Raw genomic sequence first — 18,967 nt, 5'->3', positions numbered from 1 at the left:
TCGGCCGTACCATTCCGTCGATTCGGGGGGTTTCCTACACTAATTCGCATGTATTTGCAGCAAATACGCCTCTATGACTGCAGAAACCACATGATTGAACTCATAGTTTTTGTTTTTAACATAAATCAGATAATTATCGAATGATTATTATGCGCGTGCTTCGCGCACGGCTGAGTTTCTGGCTGTTGCTATGGTGAACTGACGACGCTGAGCCACCGGAACAATCAGTGCGCGTGTTGTTCTTGCTGGACTGAGCTTTATTAAGTTTTTTGTTGTCAAAAGTGTAATCCTATTAAGCCTAAAAGCTTTTGTTGATCTTTGTTAGTACATATATTTTTCAACGCATGCACAGTTCAAATGATATACATGTGTTTAAATGGTGTTTTGAATTGCTGGATGGAAGTTTATATTTACTGCGATATTAATAACAATGGCTTTTTATGACGTGTACGCCCATCCAGCTTTAATAAGATACAGAACAAGTGTTTGCACGAGAGCAACGCTGTTTGTCTGTGTGGTTTTATGCCTCACTTATATTTCACCTCTTCTGGTGGCTTATAGAAGTCAAGGTAAGCTGCATTTTATTCCAAACAAATTATTTCCAAAATCCCCAAAATGGGATAAAATAAAGCGGCTCTGGTTGTTGCTGTGAACAGGGTTCTGGCTGAAGAGGAGCACATATGAGGAGCAGCCAGTCATCCAGTTCCAGTATGACATCATTCTGATTGGAGCAACAGACACAGCAGGGAAATATGTAGCATGGAGCACTTTTCCCAACTTTAATCGACTGATCGGAGATAATTTACGCATCCCATCTGTCTCTGTGAGTATGAAACTGTTGAAATATAAACTTCTTATGTGTTTAATTTAGCTACCATAGCTGAATTGCAATAGTGGAATCTGGAAGTATATTATAGCCAGTGTTTGGGGTAACGCATTACAAGTAACGCGAGTTACATAATCAGATTACTTTAAGTAAAGTAACGCATTACTTTTAAAGAGGGGGGGGGGGTAAAGGCAAAATGGACAAGATATAGTACCTTCTATGCACTTAGATCGCTTCTTTATAGCAGAAATAAACTGCTGCAGAAAAAGTTAGCTGTCATGAAAAATGTCATTTGTAATTACTCATCACAAATGTAGTGGAGTAAAAAGTACATTTACTTGCTCAAAAATGTAGAAAGTAAAAGTTGCCAATATCTTTGATACTCAGTACAAATACAAACTAGCCAAAATGATACTTAAGTACAGTAACAAATTAGATTTACTCAAATACTTTACACCTCTGCTAAACATGGCCAAAGTTTCAAAACACAAGTTGAACGTATGACGGAGTATTTCTGTGCCAAATGACTACTTCCGGTTTCGGGGATTTTTTTTTCTAGTATGGCCCTTTATCACGTAATAAAGGGCAGAATTCCTTGTATAGGCACTTCTCCCTGATAAGCGTGTGCACACACATCACCCAGAGCAAGAGCAAGAGCACGCCCATCAACGCGTATCGTTCGGGATACGGAAGCTGAGAATTTTTTCGACAATGGCTGTGTCCCAATTCAGGGGCTGCACCCTTTGAAGGCTGCATACATCATCGAGGCAGTCTCATTTAAGAAAAATAACCATTAGATTGCAACGTAAGAAAGAAATTACATTATTTTACACCTCACAATGAATATCAGTCAATTTTATTATGGTTACGTTTTTTAAATATGACATCCTTGATGACGTATGCAGCCTTTAAATGCGATCTTCGAAGGACACAGCCTCCGAAATGAGACGCAGCTACTGTCACCAAAGGAGTGTGTTTTTGGTTGTGAGGGAAAGATTACCTTTTTCAGCTTCCCAAAGAACCCAGCATTAAAGGAACATTGGATGAAGTTTGTTTTTCCGGGGCAGCAACGGAGTTTTGCGTTTATGTTTGTTTGTTCCCAGGATTTCGGTGATGAATACTTTGTAAACAAGTCCCAGTTCAGTGCTGGATTTGCAGATCGGTGATGAGTAAAGCTGCATAAGATGTCTGTGTTTTGTTGGCAATCGGCGCGGAAGTGCATAAAATGTAAACAACATGAACGTTTTTGTTCCCTTTGTATTTATAATGACAACAGACATCAGAAGCTGCACGCGCTCGTGACTCTTCAGCTCCGTCCTCAAGGATCTCTGCTTTTTCCAGAAAGACTCAGTTTAGCGTATCTATCTTTTATAAATATGACAAAACTAAAGACTTTTCAGAGATATGAAGGATGCATTGTTACTCTATATGTACTCAACATTAACATGAGATTGGCAGAAACTGTGTGTGATACCCCCCCCCCCCCCCCTTAAATTTACAACAAAATATTGTTACTTTTTCAAACAAATGCCAGCATATGCCAGCTCATGTTCAAAGCATTAGACAAGGGCAGAACGTCTGGATCTGCACAGCTGAATCAACAGACTAGGTAAGCAAGCAAGGATAATAGCAAAAAATGGCAGATGGAGCAATAATAACTGACATGATTCATGATAACATGATATTTTTAGTGATTTTTGTAAACTGTCTTTCTAAATGTTTCGTTAGCATGTTGCTAATGTACTGTTAAATGTGGTTAAAGTTACCATCGTTTCTTATTGTATTCACGGAGAAAAGAGACGTCGTTATTTTCATTATTAAACACTTGCAGTCTGTATAATGCATAAACACAACTTCATTCTTTATAAATCTCTCCAACAGTGTAGCATTAGCCGTTAGCCATGGATCACAGCCTCAAATTCATTCAGAATCAAATGTAAACATCCAAATAAATACAATACTCACATAATCCGACGCATGCATGCAGTATGCATGACGAACACTTTGTAAAGATCCATTTTGAGAGTTATAGTAGCAGTGTAAACTTTGTTTATGCTGTTTAAGGCAAGCATGAGCTCCGTGGGCGGCGAGCGTGAGCATTTAAAGGGGCTGCAACATGAATCGGCTCGTTTCTAATTATGCCCCAAAATAGGCAGTTAAAAAAAATGAATAAAAAAAATCTAGGGGGTATTTTGAGCTGAAACTTCACAGACACATTCAGGAGACACCTTAGACTTATATTACATCTTGTAAAAAAAAGTTTGATGGCACCTTTAAGCATTTGTCCTTCGTGTCAGTAGTCACTGGTATGTCATAAATAGAACGAGGCATCAGGGCTGCATTCAGCCCCGACAAAACGTTTTTTAAACAGAAATGGTGCGTTGAACACGCTGTTCTGATGACGCAAGAGTTGCAATTATAGCAGCTGACGAGGCCATTCTTTGTGTTCTTTTTTGAAGAATTGATATGCTATATTTTTTACTATAAAACCCTTACGACAAACATGTCTTCTAATATCTTCAATTGTTGTATATACCAAGCTGCAGCGGACACATTTGGAAATGACTTTACTTGAACCCATTGTGCGAGCTGTCTCTTATACCGTGTGGTTATATACAGTGCTCAGCGTAAATGAGTACACCCCTTTTGAAAAGTAATATTTTAAACAATATCTCAATGAACACAAAAACAATTTCCTAAATATTGACAAGACTAAGTTTTATATAACATCTGTTCAACTTATAACAAGAAAGTAAGGTTAATAATATAACTTAGAGAACAACATTTTCAGTTTTACTCAAATTAGGGTGATGCAAAAGTGAGTACACCCAACTGAAGGTCTCTGGAGCAAAGCTAAATTTTAGACTACAAATGTCTAATTTACCAAGAATTCAACACAGGTGAGTCTAATTATTCATTACACAGGTGTCCAGCAGACAGTTGACTATAAAAGAGTGTTAAAACCCCTACCCATTTCATGCTGTCAGCAATGGCACCACATGGAAGAGAAATGTCACAAGACCTGAGAAAGAAAATAATTTCTTTACACCAGAAAGGTGAAGGCTACAAGAAGATCAGCAAAGCTTTACTTATCAATCAGAATACTGTAGCAAAAGTGGTTCGAAAATTTAAAAATGATGGAACTGCAACCATCTCACAGAGACGTCCAGGTCGTCCACAGAAGTTAACACCTCGACAGAAGCGTCTTCTGATGAGAAGGGTTGAAGAAAATCTTCACTGCAGTTATCTAAAGAAGTAGAAAGCCAAACTGGGGTGACTATTTCCTGTGACACAATATGGCATACACTGCAGAGGAATGGCATGCATGGGTGCCGTCCACAAAAGAAGCCTCTCCTAAAGCCCAGGCACAAAAAAGCCCACCTAGATTTTTCCAGGGCCCATGCTGACAAAGATGAAGATTACTGGGACTCTATACTCTGGAGTGATGAGACCAAGATAAATGTTTTTGGAACTGATGGCTTCAAAACTGTATGGCATCACAAAGGTGAAAGGGTGAAAGTGATTCAGTGGGTCCTGATCTGAATCCAATCGAACACCTATGGGGAATTCTGAAGAGACAAGTTGAGTCTTTAAAAGAGGTCATTCTTGAAGAATGGAGAAAGATAGATGTTGCAAAATGTCGCCAACTTGTTCATTCCATGCCTAGAAGACGTCATAAAAAGTCATGGAAGCCATAAAAAGTACTAGATGTATTAGTTTTTGTTGTGGGGTGTACTCATTTTTGCATCACCCTAATTTGAGTAAAACTGAAAAATGTATTGAGTAAAACTGAAAAATCTAAGTTATATTAATTTCACTTCTTCTTTTATTGTCATTGTAAAAAAAAAACATAACGAAATTATAATAGAAATTATTAACCTTACTTTCATGTTATAAGTTAAACAGATGTTATATTAAACTTGCTCTTGTCAACATTTTTAGGGGCAGAGCACCGATGGTGTGAGGACTTTATTTTAATTGCTCAGTCAATTATTCTTGTTCTCTGAAATGAATCACATTTTTGAGGGCCTAAACACGCTCAAACTCATGAAACTTTGCACACTCGTCAGAAGTGGTGAAAATTTACATCTGATATGGGTTTCAGAATTAGGTGTGGCAAAATGGCTTGATAGTGCCACCTACAAAATTTCAATTAAGCGTCTTTCGTGCTACATTTCACGTACAGGTATGAAATTTGGTAAACACATGTAACAGCCCAATACCTACAAAAAAGTCCCTGGGTGCAAAATCTGAAAACCCAATGGGAAGTCAGATATTTTGAGTTTTCTCTGCAAAATTTTTGCAGTTCTTGCCATTTCCAGATGTTATACTTGAACAAACTTCTCCTAGAGCTTTAATCAGATCAACATATTTGGTCAGTCTAATCTAAAGGCCTTTGCAATGTTAAATTTCGAAGAGTTTTCGCCGAAGGTTGTGTCTCTGGCAGCTTGACAAAGTTCAATGTTTTGCAATGAAACAGAAGTTGTTATAACATGGGCATACAATGTCCGATCTGCCCCAAACTTCACATGTTTTATTAGAGTCCTGGCCTGAAGACAGCTACATGCCAATATTCAGTTACAGTCATAGTACCACCAGTGGGCAGTAGGAAATGACATGTTTTACACTGTGATTAACTCCTCATAGACATTTAATCAGATCAACATCATATGTTGTCAGTCTAATCTTAAGGCCATAGCAATGTTAAATTGCGAAGATCTTGAGTTTATGCTAAAGGGTGTGTCTGTGGCGGCCTGCCAAAGTCTGATGTTTCGCCATGAAAGAGGAAGCTGTTGTAACTCAGACATACAGTGTTCGATCTGCCCCAAACTTCATAAGTGTGATAAGAGTCCTGGCCTATACGACCATTATATACCAATATTCAGTTAATCATAGTGCCACCTGCTGGCAACAGGAAATGGCATGCTTTGCACTGTAATTCACTCCTAGAAACACATTTCAATATGCCACAAAGTAACAAACAAACAAAAACACGTTAAATCATGCAAAATAGGAAGTCGTTGTAACACCAACATACAATGTCCAATCAGCCCCAAACTTCACATGTTTGATAATAGTCCTGGCCTAAAGACGTCTACATGGCAATATTCAGTTACAGTCAAAACGCCACCTGTTGTCAGCAGGAAGTGTGGCACGTCGAAATGACTTTGCCATATTTCTCCTGTATTTACTCACTTACATGCATGTTACCCACTATTCACTGTTTTCCTAAGGCTACCGGGTGGCGGTGGCCCCGGATGTGAGGGCCCTTTCATCGCTGCTTGCAGCTTTAATGGAAATTGTTTTTGTGTTCATTGAGATATTGTTTAAAAGGTTACTTTTCAAAGGGGGTATGCTCATTTACACAGAGCACTGTACATGTTGCTGCTGACATTTTTGACACACCTACCAAACAAGAGAAAGAGTATCTCATACCCCGTTGCACATTGTTTCAAGAAAACATGTTGTTCAACCTGTCGCAAACCTGTTCAACCTGTCAAAAACCATAGCAAAACGTTTGACCTTGAATGTGCCCCGCGCTGCATCCAGTGTAGACATCACTGATTGTATTGGGTTCTGTTGTCTTTTGTCACATCGCATCGTGCCACTCCTGTCCGCTGTGGACACGGTGTAAGTGCAGCAGTGTTGCCAACTAATTTTCAGTGGAAGTTGCTAAAGGCGGGTTGATTTGTTGCTAAAAGTTGTCATTGCGTGATGACGTCATTGCGTAACCATGAAATATGAAATATTTGAAATATGTTAATTTAGATTTGTTCATAAAAAAAAAACATTTTATTTACAATATAAATATCTTTATGATCAGATATTTTTATTTTTAAATACAATATTGAATTATTGAACAGTTTCACATTTGAAATGGAATATATGTAAATATCTGTTATGTGAAATAGCTTATTCAGGACAGTACTAAATAAAAATAACATGAATTGTTTATGATTCCTCTTATTTTTTTAAAAATTATTAAAATGTAACTGTAATGAAATACAGTTACTCAGTTATTTTAAATACGTAACTAAGTTACATGTATTTCGTTACCCCCCCCCCCATGTGTGTGAACAACATGATGATTATTGTAGTTCTAGACTAAATGTGAGCATTTATGAATAAAAACAGTAAAAATGCAATCTCAGAATATTTCACAAATCTGCAATAATTAAATGTATTATACACTTTATGTATTTAATCTCAATTTATTAACCAGTGTCTTTGCTGCTGACCTTTGATGATCAAATTTAACCATAATAATAAGCAAAAATTACTTTAGATAAACATCACATTTGCGATCAGCCTGAAGCTGAACACATTACTTTCCATAAAAAGTAACTAAGTAACGCAATTGACCCTTCGCAAAGACCCGCCCCCCTTAGTTACTGTTGCTTTGTCTGACAAGCCATGGCGCTGTCATGCCACACAGAGTGAAAAATACATCGCAAAGCAAAGAGGACACTGACAACACGTCGACAGACAAGATAGAACAGGTTACTTATGATATTAAACAAAGTCCCAGCTTTCATATTGTAATTTTTTTTAAGAAATTTGCACAATAAAAACCGTTTTGTGGCTCTTTAACGTGTCGTGACAGATCGCTGTAGCGCCTCAGCTCAAGCGGCTTGAAAACCGATCATCTCTTCCTACTAGTTAATTTATAGCATCAAATAAACATGAATGAACATCAGAGGGAATGTTGTTTCAAACGCGGAAAGATGTCAGTACACACCATTTTTCAAGTTTAAGTCCACCAAGGTTAATCTTCTAACTGGACTGCTTTGTCGGACAAAATGGTGGAATCAGCGTTATGATTGGTTAGATTGCTTGTCAATCAAACTCCCGGCGAAGGGTCAATTAGTTACTTTTTTAGGGAGTAACGCATTATTTGAATGCATTACTTGTAAAGTAACTTTCCCCAACACTGATTATAGCTATTGAAAGCTGCACTGGTTTGTTCGTTATTCAGGCCCAGGAGGAGGACAGGAACCAGGATGGGAAATCTGACCTCCTCACGCTTCAGATCAACATCCCACTCAAACCAGAAGAGCAGATGTTCAGCATTCAACTTCTCCTTACCTTCTCATACCAGCTGTTTGTGTGTATTCAGTGCATTCCTACATACCACAACTAAAATGCTTCAGAAAGTTTTATTGGCATGACAAAAAATACATTTAGTATTGCCAAAGCATTAAAACAGAAAATGGTAACATTTAGTAAGTAGCCTATGTAGAGAAAATAATATTAAAACTACATTAAAAAGACAATATTGTATATACACATGCTTAATATAGCAATAAATTATAATGATAACAAAAAAAGATCATAATACAGAAGTCAGAATTGGAATTGGAACATTATATACATGTGTAGGTCTGTGGGGGTTTGCATACTCTGAGGAAATGCAGCTCAGTTTCCATCTGATTCATCCGTCTGTGTTTATCTGTCCATCTGTCTAGCGAATGTCTACTGTTGTGATGCAGACACTTGCCTTTGTGCAGCATTCCTCACCTGTTCCAGGTTCTCAGCTGTCCATCTGTGGAGACCTGAAGCTAAACCAGCGAACACCTCTTCCTCACCGAGGTTTACATAGTACCTACAATGTGAGTATATCTGAACATGCCTGAGTCAAAAGCTGCTGCATCAATGAATGACCTATTTTAATATATTTAGTAGTAATGTGGCGGTTCACCCATTGCAGGAAACATAGCTTTGATACTGAACCGGTTTGACTTGCAGTGCCACAATCTTATCAAAAATGTGTCAGCAGGAAGATCCTAAATTAAAACATTAGCAATGGAAATATTTTGGAATGTAGTTGCATAGATTTTCCTTACAGTCCTAAATTATAAATAAATGAGCAAACCACAATTTACATTAAAATGACGGCTTTTATGTTAGTGGGCCTAGCTGTCAGAATATGGTTGATGTGTAAAGTGTGTGTCATTAATTTGCAGAGATGACATATTCATTTTGAATTGCCTCTCCTAGGTATCAGTGATTGATGGATCCAGTCCGTTTGCAAGTACATATGACCTGGCCAACATCATTAGACTTTACCAGCAGAGAAACTGTAAGAACCTGCTCTCAGAATATTTATGTGTTACATAATCATTTCAGTTTTAATCACCTAATGAGATATGTGTGTGTGTGTGTGTGTGTTCTTATCAATTTCAAATGTCAACACATCTGTAAGCATGCATTGTGTTGTTCTTGGTAATGCAGGCATTCATGTGCTGCTAGGCTGCATTTTTTTTTAGCTGAAATGTCACTTCTTTCCCAGTAGTCTCTCTATCTTTAAACAGTCCATTTCTCACACACAGTGACAACTCATCTGTCTGGTGTCATTCCCGTGTGGACAGTCGGCAGAGCTGCAAATGCTCCATTCCAGATCAGTGCACAGATCAACTATCCAGTAGAGACTATGACATATCCTTCACATGCTCTGTGTGTTTATATAAATGTTTATACAGTATCTCACAAAAGGGAGTACACCCCTCACATTTCAGCAATCGTTTTGTTATATGCTCTCAAGGGACAATACTATAGAAATGAAAATTGGATATACTATGGAGTAGTCAATGAGCAGCTTGTATAGCAGTAAAGATTTACTGTTCTCTGAAAATAACTCAACATACAGCCATTATTATCTAAATAAGTGGCAACAAAAGTGAGTACACTCTAGGTGAACATGTCAAGCACCATTGTTATGTGTGAGCACCATTGTTATTTAGCACTGCCTTAATCTTCCTGGGCATGGAATTCACCAGAGCTGCACAGGTTTTTGCTGGGATCCTCTTCCACCCCTCCATATTGACATCACGGAGCTGCTGGATGTTAGACACAGCATTTCTCCACCTTCCGCATGAGGATGCCCCACAGGTGCTCAATAGGGTTCAGGTCTGGAGACATACTTGGCCACTGCATCACCTTCACCTTCAGCTTCCTCAGCAAGGCAGTTGTCATCTTGGCGGTGTGTTTGGGGTCATTATCATGCCGTTCAGGAGGGCATCATGTTCTGCTTCAGAATGTCACAGTACATGTTGGAATCCATGTTTCCCTCAATGAAGCAGAGCTCCCCAGTACCAGCAGCACTCATGCAGCCCCAGACCATTATGCTCCCACCACCATGCAAGACACAATCTTCTTGGTACTCCTCACCAGGGCGACACAACACATGCTGGACACCATCTGAGCCATCTTAGTCTCATCAGACCACAGGAAATGGTTCCAGTAATTCATGCTTTTGGACAGGTTGTCTTCAGCAAACTGTTTGTGGGCTTTCTTGTGAGCCAGCTTCAGAAGAGGCTTCCTTCTGGGACGACGGCCATGCAAACTGACTTGCTGCAGTGTGCAACGTATGGGCTGAGCACTGACAAGCTGACCTAATGCTTATTAAACTTCTAAAGCAATGCTGGCAGCACTCATGCATCTGTTTTTTGAAGCCAGCTTCTGCAGCTGACACACAGCACAAGATCTCAACTTCTTTGTTTCAACTTCTTTGGCCTGTTCCGAGTGGAACCCGTCTTGGAAAACCTCTCTCTATGACCCTGGCCACTGTACTGTAACTCAGTTTCAGGGTGTTACCGATCTTCTTATAGCCTAGGCCATCTTTGTGGAGAGCAACAATTCTAATTCTCAAATCCTCAGAGAGGTCTTTGCCATGAGGTTCCATGTTGAACATCCAGTGATCAGTATGAGAGAATTGTACTCAAAGCACCAAATTTTAACTGCTTTAACACAAGATCCACACATTTGTATGGTCCTATCAAGCAGACAAAAACATGAAAATGATGAATAGGACATGTGGCTTTGCATGGTTAAATGTCATACAACTGTTATCACTTAGGGTGTGCTCACATTTGTTGCCAGCTATTTTGACAATAATGGCTGTATGTTGAGTTATTTTCAGAGGACAGTAAATCTATTCTGCTATACTAGCAGCACATTGACTACTCTAAAATATATCCAAGTTTCATTTCTATAGTATTGTCACCTGAGAATATATACTAAAATAGTTGCTGAAATGTGAGGGGTGTACTCCCTTTTGTGAGAGACTGTATAAGTTTATATATAATGTATATGTATGATATTCTGAACACACACTGAATATTCAGAATCTCTTTCTGAATATTCTGCACAAATTCCAAAAATGCATGTCTTTGTTTTAGCGGTTTAAAGGGTTAGTTCACCAAAAAATGAAAATTAACTAATTACTCACCCTCATGCTGTTCCACATCCATAAGTTTTTCGTTCATCTTCGGAACACAAAGTAAGATATTTTAATTAAATCTGAGAGCTTTCTGTCCCTCCATAGACAGCCTATGCAAGTTTGAGCACATTTGAGCTTCCGCAAGAACCAGTGAGGTTCATTTTCGTGTGTTACGCAGCACGTTTGAGCTTCTGTAAGAACCAGTGAGGTTAATTATCGTGTTACGCAGCACGTTTGAGCTTCTGTAAGAACCAGTGAGGTTCATTATTGTTTTACGCAGCACGTTTGAGCTTAAACAAGAACCAGTGAGGTTCATTATCATGTGTTACGCAGCACGTTTGAGCTTCTGTAAGAACCATTGAGGTTCATTATCATGTGTTACGCAGCACGTTTGAGCTTAAACAAGAACCAGTGAGGTTCATTATCATGTGTTACGCAGCACGTTTGAGCTTAAACAAGAACCAGTGAGGTTCATTATCATGTGTTACGCAGCACGTTTGAGCTTCTGTAAGAACCATTGAGGTTCATTATCGTGTGTTACGCAGCACGTTTGAGCTTCTGTAAGAACCATTGAGGTTAATTATCGTGTTACGCAGCACGTTTGAGCTTCTGTAAGAATCAGTGAGGTTCATTATTGTTTTACGCAGAACGTTTGAGCTTCTGTAAGAACGATTGAGGTTAATTATCGTGTTACGCAGCACGTTTGAGCTTCTGTAAGAATCAGTGAGGTTCATTATTGTTTTACGCAGCACGTTTGAGCTTCTGTAAGAATCAGTGAGGTTCATTATTGTTTTAAGCAGCACGTTTGAGCTTCTGTAAGAACCAGTGAGGTTCATTATTGTTTTACACAGCACGTTTGAGTTTAAGCAAGAACCAGTGAGGTTCATTATCGTGTTACGCAGCACGTTTGAGCTTCTGTAAGAACCAGTGAGGTTCATTATCGTGTTACGCAGCATGTTTGAGCTTCTGTAAGAACCATTGAGGTTCATTATTGTATGTTACGCAGCACGTTTGAGCTTCAGCAAGAACCATTGAGGTTCATTATCGTGTTACGCAGCACGTTTGAGCTTCTGGTAGAACCAACGAGGTTCATTATCGTGTTACGCAGCACGTTTGAGCTTCTGGAAGAACCAAGGAGGTTCATTATCGTGTTACGCAGCACGTTTGAGCTTCAGCAAGAACCAGTGAGGGTTATTATCATGTGTTACGCAGCACGTTTGAGCTTCAGCAAGAACCAGTGAGGTTCATTATCGTGTTACGCAGCACGTTTGAGCTTCAGCAAGAACCAGTGAGGTTCATTATCGTGTTACGCAGCAGGTTTGAGCTTCAGCAAGAACCAGTGAGGTTCATTATCGTGTTACGCAGCATGTTTGAGCTTCAGCAAGAACCAGTGAGGTTCATTATCGTGTTACGCAGCACGTTTGAGCTTCTGTAAGAACCAATGAGGTTCATTATCGTGTTACGCAGCATGTTTGAGCTTCAGCAAGAACCAGTGAGGTTCATTATCGTGTTACGCAGCACGTTTGAGCTTCTGTAAGAACCAATGAGGTTCATTATCGTGTTACGCAGCACGTTTGAGCTTCAGCAAGAACCAGTGAGGTTCATTATCGTGTTACGCAGCACGTTTGAGCTTCTGTAAGAACCAATGAGGTTCATTATCGTGTGTTACGCAGCATGTTTGATCTTCTGTAAGAACCAATGAGGTTCATTATCGTGTGTTACGCAGCACGTTTGATCTTCTGTAAGAACCAGTGAGGTTCATTATCGTGTGTTACACAGCACGTTTGAGCTTCAGCAAGAACCAGTGAGGTTCATTATCTTGTTACGCAGCACGTTTGAGCTTCAGCAAGAACCAGTGAGGTTCATTATCGTGTTACGCAGCACGTTTGAGCTTCAGCAAGAACCAGTGAGGTTCATTATCTTGTTACGCAGCACGTTTGAGCTTCAGCAAGAACCAGTGAGGTTCATTATCGTGTTACGCAGCACGTTTGAGCTTCTGTAAGAACCAATGAGGTTCATTATCGTGTGTTAAGCAGCATGTTTGATCTTCTGTAAGAACCAATGAGGTTCATTATCGTGTGTTACGCAGCATGTTTGATCTTCTGTAAGAACCAATGAGGTTCATTATCGTGTGTTACGCAGCATGTTTGATCTTCTGTAAGAACCAATGAGGTTCATTATCGTGTGTTACGCAGCATGTTTGATCTTCTGTAAGAACCAATGAGGTTCATTATCGTGTGTTACGCAGCATGTTTTATCTTCTGTAAGAACCAATGAGGTTCATTATCGTGTGTTACGCAGCACGTTTGAGCTTTAGCAAGAACCATTGAGGTTCATTATCGTGTGTTACGCAGCACGTTTGAGCTTCTGTAAGAACCATTGAGGTTCATTATCGTGTTACGCAGCACATTTGAGCTTCAGCAAGAACCATTGAGGTTCATTATCATGTGTTACGCAGCACGTTTGAGCTTCAGCAAGAACCAATGAGGTTCATTATCGTGTGTTACGCAGCACGTTTGAGCTTCTGTAAGAACCAGTGAGGTTCATTATCGTGTTACGCAGCACATTTGAGCTTCAGCAAGAACCATTGAGGTTCATTATCATGTGTTACGCAGCACATTTGAGCTTCAGCAAGAACCATTGAGGTTCATTATCATGTGTTACGCAGCACGTTTGAGCTTCTGTAAGAACCATTGAGGTTCATTATCATGTGTTACACAGCACATTTGAGCTTCTGTAAGAACCATTGAGGTTCATTATCATGTGTTACGCAGCACGTTTGAGCTTCTGTAAGAACCATTGAGGTTCGTTATCATGTGTTACGCAGCACGTTTGAGCTTCTGTAAGAACCATTGAGGTTCATTATCATGTGTTACGCAGCACGTTTGAGCTTCTGTAAGAACCATTGAGGTTCGTTATCATGTGTTACGCAGCACGTTTGAGCTTCTGTAAGAACCATTGAGGTTCATTATCATGTGTTACGCAGCACGTTTGAGCTTCTGTAAGAACCATTGAGGTTCATTATCATGTGTTACGCAGCACGTTTGAGCTTCTGTAAGAACCATTGAGGTTCATTATCATGTGTTACACAGCACATTTGAGCTTCTGTAAGAACCATTGAGGTTCATTATCATGTGTTACGCAGCACGTTTGAGCTTCTGTAAGAACCATTGAGGTTCGTTATCTTGTGTTACGCAGCATGTTTGTGCTTCAGCAAGAACCAGTGAGGTTCATTATCGTGTTACGCAGCACGTTTGAGCTTCTGTAAGAACCAGTGAGGTTCATTATCATGTGTTACGCAGCATGTTTGTGCTTCAGCAAGAACCAGTGAGGTTCATTATCGTGTTACGCAGCACGTTTGATCTTCTGTTAGAACCAATGAGGTTCATTATCGTGTGTTACGCAGCACATTTGAGCTTCAGCAAGAACCATTGAGGTTCATTATCATGTGTTACGCAGCACGTTTGAGCTTCTGTAAGAACCATTGAGGTTCATTATCATGTGTTACGCAGCACATTTGAGCTTCAGCAAGAACCATTGAGGTTCATTATCATGTGTTACGCAGCACGTTTGAGCTTCTGTAAGAACCAGTGAGGTTCATTATCATGTGTTACGCAGCACGTTTGAGCTTCTGTAAGAACCAGTGAGGGTTATTATCATGTGTTACGCAGCATGTTTGTGCTTCAGCAAGAACCAGTGAGGGTTATTATCATGTGTTACGCAGCATGTTTGTGCTTCAGCAAGAACCAGTGAGGTTCATTATCATGTGTTACGCAGCACGTTTGAGCTTCTGTAAGAACCAGTGAGGTTCATTATCATGTGTTACGCGCATTTTTGTGCTTCAGCAAGAACCAGTGAGGTTCATTATCATGTGTTACGCAGCACGTTTGAGCTTCAGCAAGAACCAGTGAGGTTCATTATCATGTGTTACGCAGCACGTTTGAGCTTCAGCAAGAACCAGTGAGGTTCATTATCATGTGTTACGCAGCACGTTTGAGCTTCAGCAAGAACCATTGAGGTTCATTATCATGTGTTACGCAGCACGTTTGAGCTTCTGTAAGAACCATTAATGTTCATTATCGTGTGTTACGCAGCATGTTTGTGCTTCAGCAAGAACCATTGAGGTTCATTATCATGTGTTACGCAGCACGTTTGAGCTTCAGCAAGAACCAGTGAGGTTCATTATCATGTGTTACGCAGCACGTTTGAGCTTCAGCAAGAACCATTGAGGTTCATTATCATGTGTTACGCAGCACGTTTGAGCTTCAGCAAGAACCATTGAGGTTCATTATCATGTGTTACGCAGCACGTTTGAGCTTCAGCAAGAACCATTGAGGTTCATTATCATGTGTTACGCAGCACGTTTGAGCTTCAGCAAGAACCATTGAGGTTCATTATCATGTGTTACGCAGCACGTTTGAGCTTCACAAGAACCATTGAGGTTCATTATCATGTGTTACGCAGCACGTTTGAGCTTCTGTAAGAACCATTAATGTTCATTATCGTGTGTTACGCAGCATGTTTGTGCTTCAGCAAGAACCATTGAGGTTTATTATCATGTGTTACGCAGCACGTTTGAGCTTCAGCAAGAACCAGTGAGGGTTATTATCGTGTTACGCAACACGTTTGAGTTTCAGCAAGAGATTTGTTCTCAAGCAGGTTCGGTTGAGCTTCTGTTCGCTGATCAATGTTTATACAAATGTTTGAACGAAAGTCATACAGGTTTGGAGCAACATAAAGGTAAATGATGACAGAATTTGCATTAAACTCATTTTAGTACAACTGTCATTATAGTTAATTTAGTATAAATAATTATTTTTTAAAAGTCTTGTGTTAAAAAACAAATTTAGTCCATTTCGTCGTTGATGTTGGTAACCAAGTATCATATGAAACAATAAAAATATGCAAATACAGTATGTTTTACAACAATGGGATAGTTCACCCAAAAATTAAATTTCATTTTGGTTGTGGGTTTTTCCCTTGGCTGAAGTTGGGTGGCAGATTGTTCTTGTAGAAATCGAGTTCCGAGGGGGAGAATACATACATTCACATACATACATTTCTACACTTTCACACACTTACATTCTCCTTTCACATACAAGGGCTGGGTAAACTAGGACAGAACACAGGTTGGGCTAATTTTACCCAGCATAAATGGTTGATTTTTTTTCTTTTTTTTTTTCTCTATGATGTAGCTTATTTAGTACTTACAGATTAAATGATCTAAACCAGTCTTTCCCAACTTTGAGAAAAAGTAGCTTTTATTGTTATAATTGTGATTTCATAATATTTAGATATGAATCCAACTGAAAAAACTTGTGAAAATATGTCTTTCAGTCAGTCAAATAGCACATAGCAAATAGTGGAGCTTTGCAGCCATTTACTAGTAAAAGTGATCCTTTTTTTACTTTTAAAACCATTTTCCAAAAGATGAGCAAAAATCTTACACTAAAACATGTCAAATTATCCATGTTATCCCCATGAGTGAAATTTAGAAATGTGGGTCTTTTATAAAGTGAATTTTACATAAAAAGCTGTTTTTTGTATGAAAACAATGTGGAGTAAAAACATTAATAAACAGAGTAAAATTACATTTGTTTTTTAAAAAAAACAATTATTTTGTTACAAAATTACATTTTGTTGCCTGGGGTCTGTGGAGACCCCGAAAACCCTGAGGTACTTCCCAAACGAAGACCGCACAAGGGTTAATACAGCTTATTTTATTCAGTTTTTTTTTACCATGCCTAAAAATATATTTAACAAACATTTTAGAAGTAAAAATTATACATTTAGGTCTAAAAGTTATTCATGTGTAATCAAAACTCCCGTAACGATACTGATTCTCCTGACGGAGATGGGATTGCGTTCGGCGGCGGAACTCATTTCAGACCGCCGTCCTCCGTCTCACTCGTAGCCGAAAGATGCTTTGGCTGCTTCAATAACCTGCCCATAAACAACCAGTGCACAGTTCTGAGAACATATTTCTATATCCAAAGTATTTATATTCAGTATCATTTGGAATAAATTGTTAATTTTACGCGAGGCATCAAGTGTTTCCTTCATCCGAAAGACGGATGCAACACTCGTTAACTGACATTGCATCCCTGTAGTTTGCTTTGCATTAAATAAAATTATTTACAGCACAGCAACGATTTTATAGATGAAATAAAACATACACAAACCTGTATTTCATTGACAAAATGCATCAAGTCGGCGGTGAGAAGCTGAACGTCATGTGATGATCACGCCAGACCTGCCTTCCGTTTCCACTATACTCTCTCTCACACACATACATTCTTCTCTTACGTACACATATTTTCTTCAGACATGCATGAGTGAGAGTAGAATATACGTAGAATGTATGTGTGAGAGTGCCAGAATGAATTTTGGCTTGATTGGCTCTTCATAGAAATTTGGATGTAATACATTGTCATTGTCATGTGACCTATGGCATCCGTTGCCATTCACAATTCCTCTCCCATGGCCTCATGGGATGGTAAAGTCTCCATCGAATGCACACTTCAGAATCTCGCCGGAAGCAGGTCATCCGGGTACTTTTCACTTTCTGTTTTATAAATACAATGTGTTCGGACATACTACTCTGTTGTCAAGTATTTGATTTTGGAATCAGCGATGCACATTTTTTGGTGAATTATCCCTTTGTTGTTAAACATACTCTATTCAAGGATATATACAGTACAGGTGTAACACAGGGAGAGCAAGGAGGGCAAGCAGTGACAAACACGAAGCAGGATCCAAGGAACATGAAAGACGGGAAGATAAGCAAACAAGAATACAAGAAACACCTGAGAATCTCACATAGAGAGAGCCAAAAGAACTACAAAGCAGGAACGGGAAACTCACACTAACCAAGCCCAAACACGAAACAAGTGACACATGACAACAGGATATTGAATACTCTTTTCAAGGATATATTTCATATTTTTATTGTTTCATGTTTGGTTACTAACATCAACCATCTGGTCTATAACAAAATGCTAATACCAAGTCTGATTTTTCTCATAGATAACATTATTTTGATACAAAACACATGATAGGAAATTGTTCCATTATGCTTTTAACTCTGTGGCCTCAACCTCGTCTCTCACGAGGACACATGAAGTCACTTCCTGACTTCTGTGCATTCCTAGACTCAAGCTTCATTTTTACAAATCCGAGTTTCATTTCCTTGACTGTTTTTTCTACCTATCGACCAGGCTTTTGGGAAACGATTAAGTTTGCCTGGATTCAGTATGTCAGTGTCCTTCTCATCTTTCTTTGGGTTTTCCAGCACATTCAAACATTCATCTTTCAAAACCAGGTGTTACCGACCACCACAGTACCGCCATTTAAACAGCACAGCTCCTGATATTTTTATTTTGCAATTATCAGGACCTTCATTTATTGTTTTGTGAAGACCAGTTTTTCTATAAATAGTTGTCTTTGTTCAGCTCAAGAACATTCATACAGAATTTCTAGCAGGATACTTGTGCAATCTCTTGTTTTTCTGGTTTTAAAGTACTTCAAGTTCAGCCGCATACTGTGCGAGATATTTTTTTGACTTGTGGTTGCAATGTGAATAAATGGTAGAAGAAATATTAAAGTCCAAACCTTACACAGAGCCTGTTAAGATTGTATAAAATGGCCTCAAAGACCTCATGCTGTTTGATTTGATATGAAAATCCATGTGTTCATTTTCTACATTATTAATTGTTCTCAGAACATGATTGGCTCACACATACAATTGCAACATATTTCCTAATGTTTATTTAGTACTTGTGAAGAGGAGGAAATTTCATAATGTTAGCATGGTGTAATAACTTTCAATATGATGCTTTCAAACTACTGTTGAATAAAACACAACATAATGTGCTTGTTTTTTGTAGGCTCTTGTCTTTGTCTGTTTGTTCCACAGATACACA

At 39.0% G+C, this 18,967-nt stretch overlaps 1 protein-coding gene across 1 annotated transcript; it reads left to right on the top strand.

Moving 5' to 3' along the window:
- Nucleotides 1–98: 98 nt before the first annotated feature.
- On the top strand, nucleotides 99–18,414 carry tmem231 (transmembrane protein 231). Its single transcript, XM_067380543.1, has 7 exons — nucleotides 99–569; nucleotides 657–823; nucleotides 7,803–7,931; nucleotides 8,293–8,436; nucleotides 8,825–8,906; nucleotides 9,157–9,262; nucleotides 18,252–18,414. The coding sequence occupies exons 1-7, from the start codon at nucleotides 431–433 to the stop codon at nucleotides 18,412–18,414; spliced, it is 930 nt and encodes a 309-aa protein (XP_067236644.1). The 5' UTR covers nucleotides 99–430.
- The last annotated feature ends 553 nt before the right edge of the window (nucleotides 18,415–18,967 follow it).

The sequence above is a fragment of the Chanodichthys erythropterus genome, chromosome 24 (genome assembly GCF_024489055.1).
Source record: "Chanodichthys erythropterus isolate Z2021 chromosome 24, ASM2448905v1, whole genome shotgun sequence".
Classification (NCBI taxonomy): domain Eukaryota; kingdom Metazoa; phylum Chordata; class Actinopteri; order Cypriniformes; family Xenocyprididae; genus Chanodichthys; species Chanodichthys erythropterus.
The sequence above is the reverse complement of the archived record's forward strand: the minus strand, read 5'-3'. Positions and strand labels throughout refer to the sequence as shown.

Coding starts and splice junctions, on each gene's coding strand:
- tmem231 (XM_067380543.1), top strand. CDS start 431: ATGGCTTTTTATGACGTGTACGCCCATCCAGCTTTAATAAGATACAGA. Junction 570..656: donor GGTGGCTTATAGAAGTCAAG/GTAAGCTGCATT, acceptor TGCTGTGAACAG/GGTTCTGGCTGAAGAGGAGC. Junction 8,437..8,824: donor GTTTACATAGTACCTACAAT/GTGAGTATATCT, acceptor TGCCTCTCCTAG/GTATCAGTGATTGATGGATC.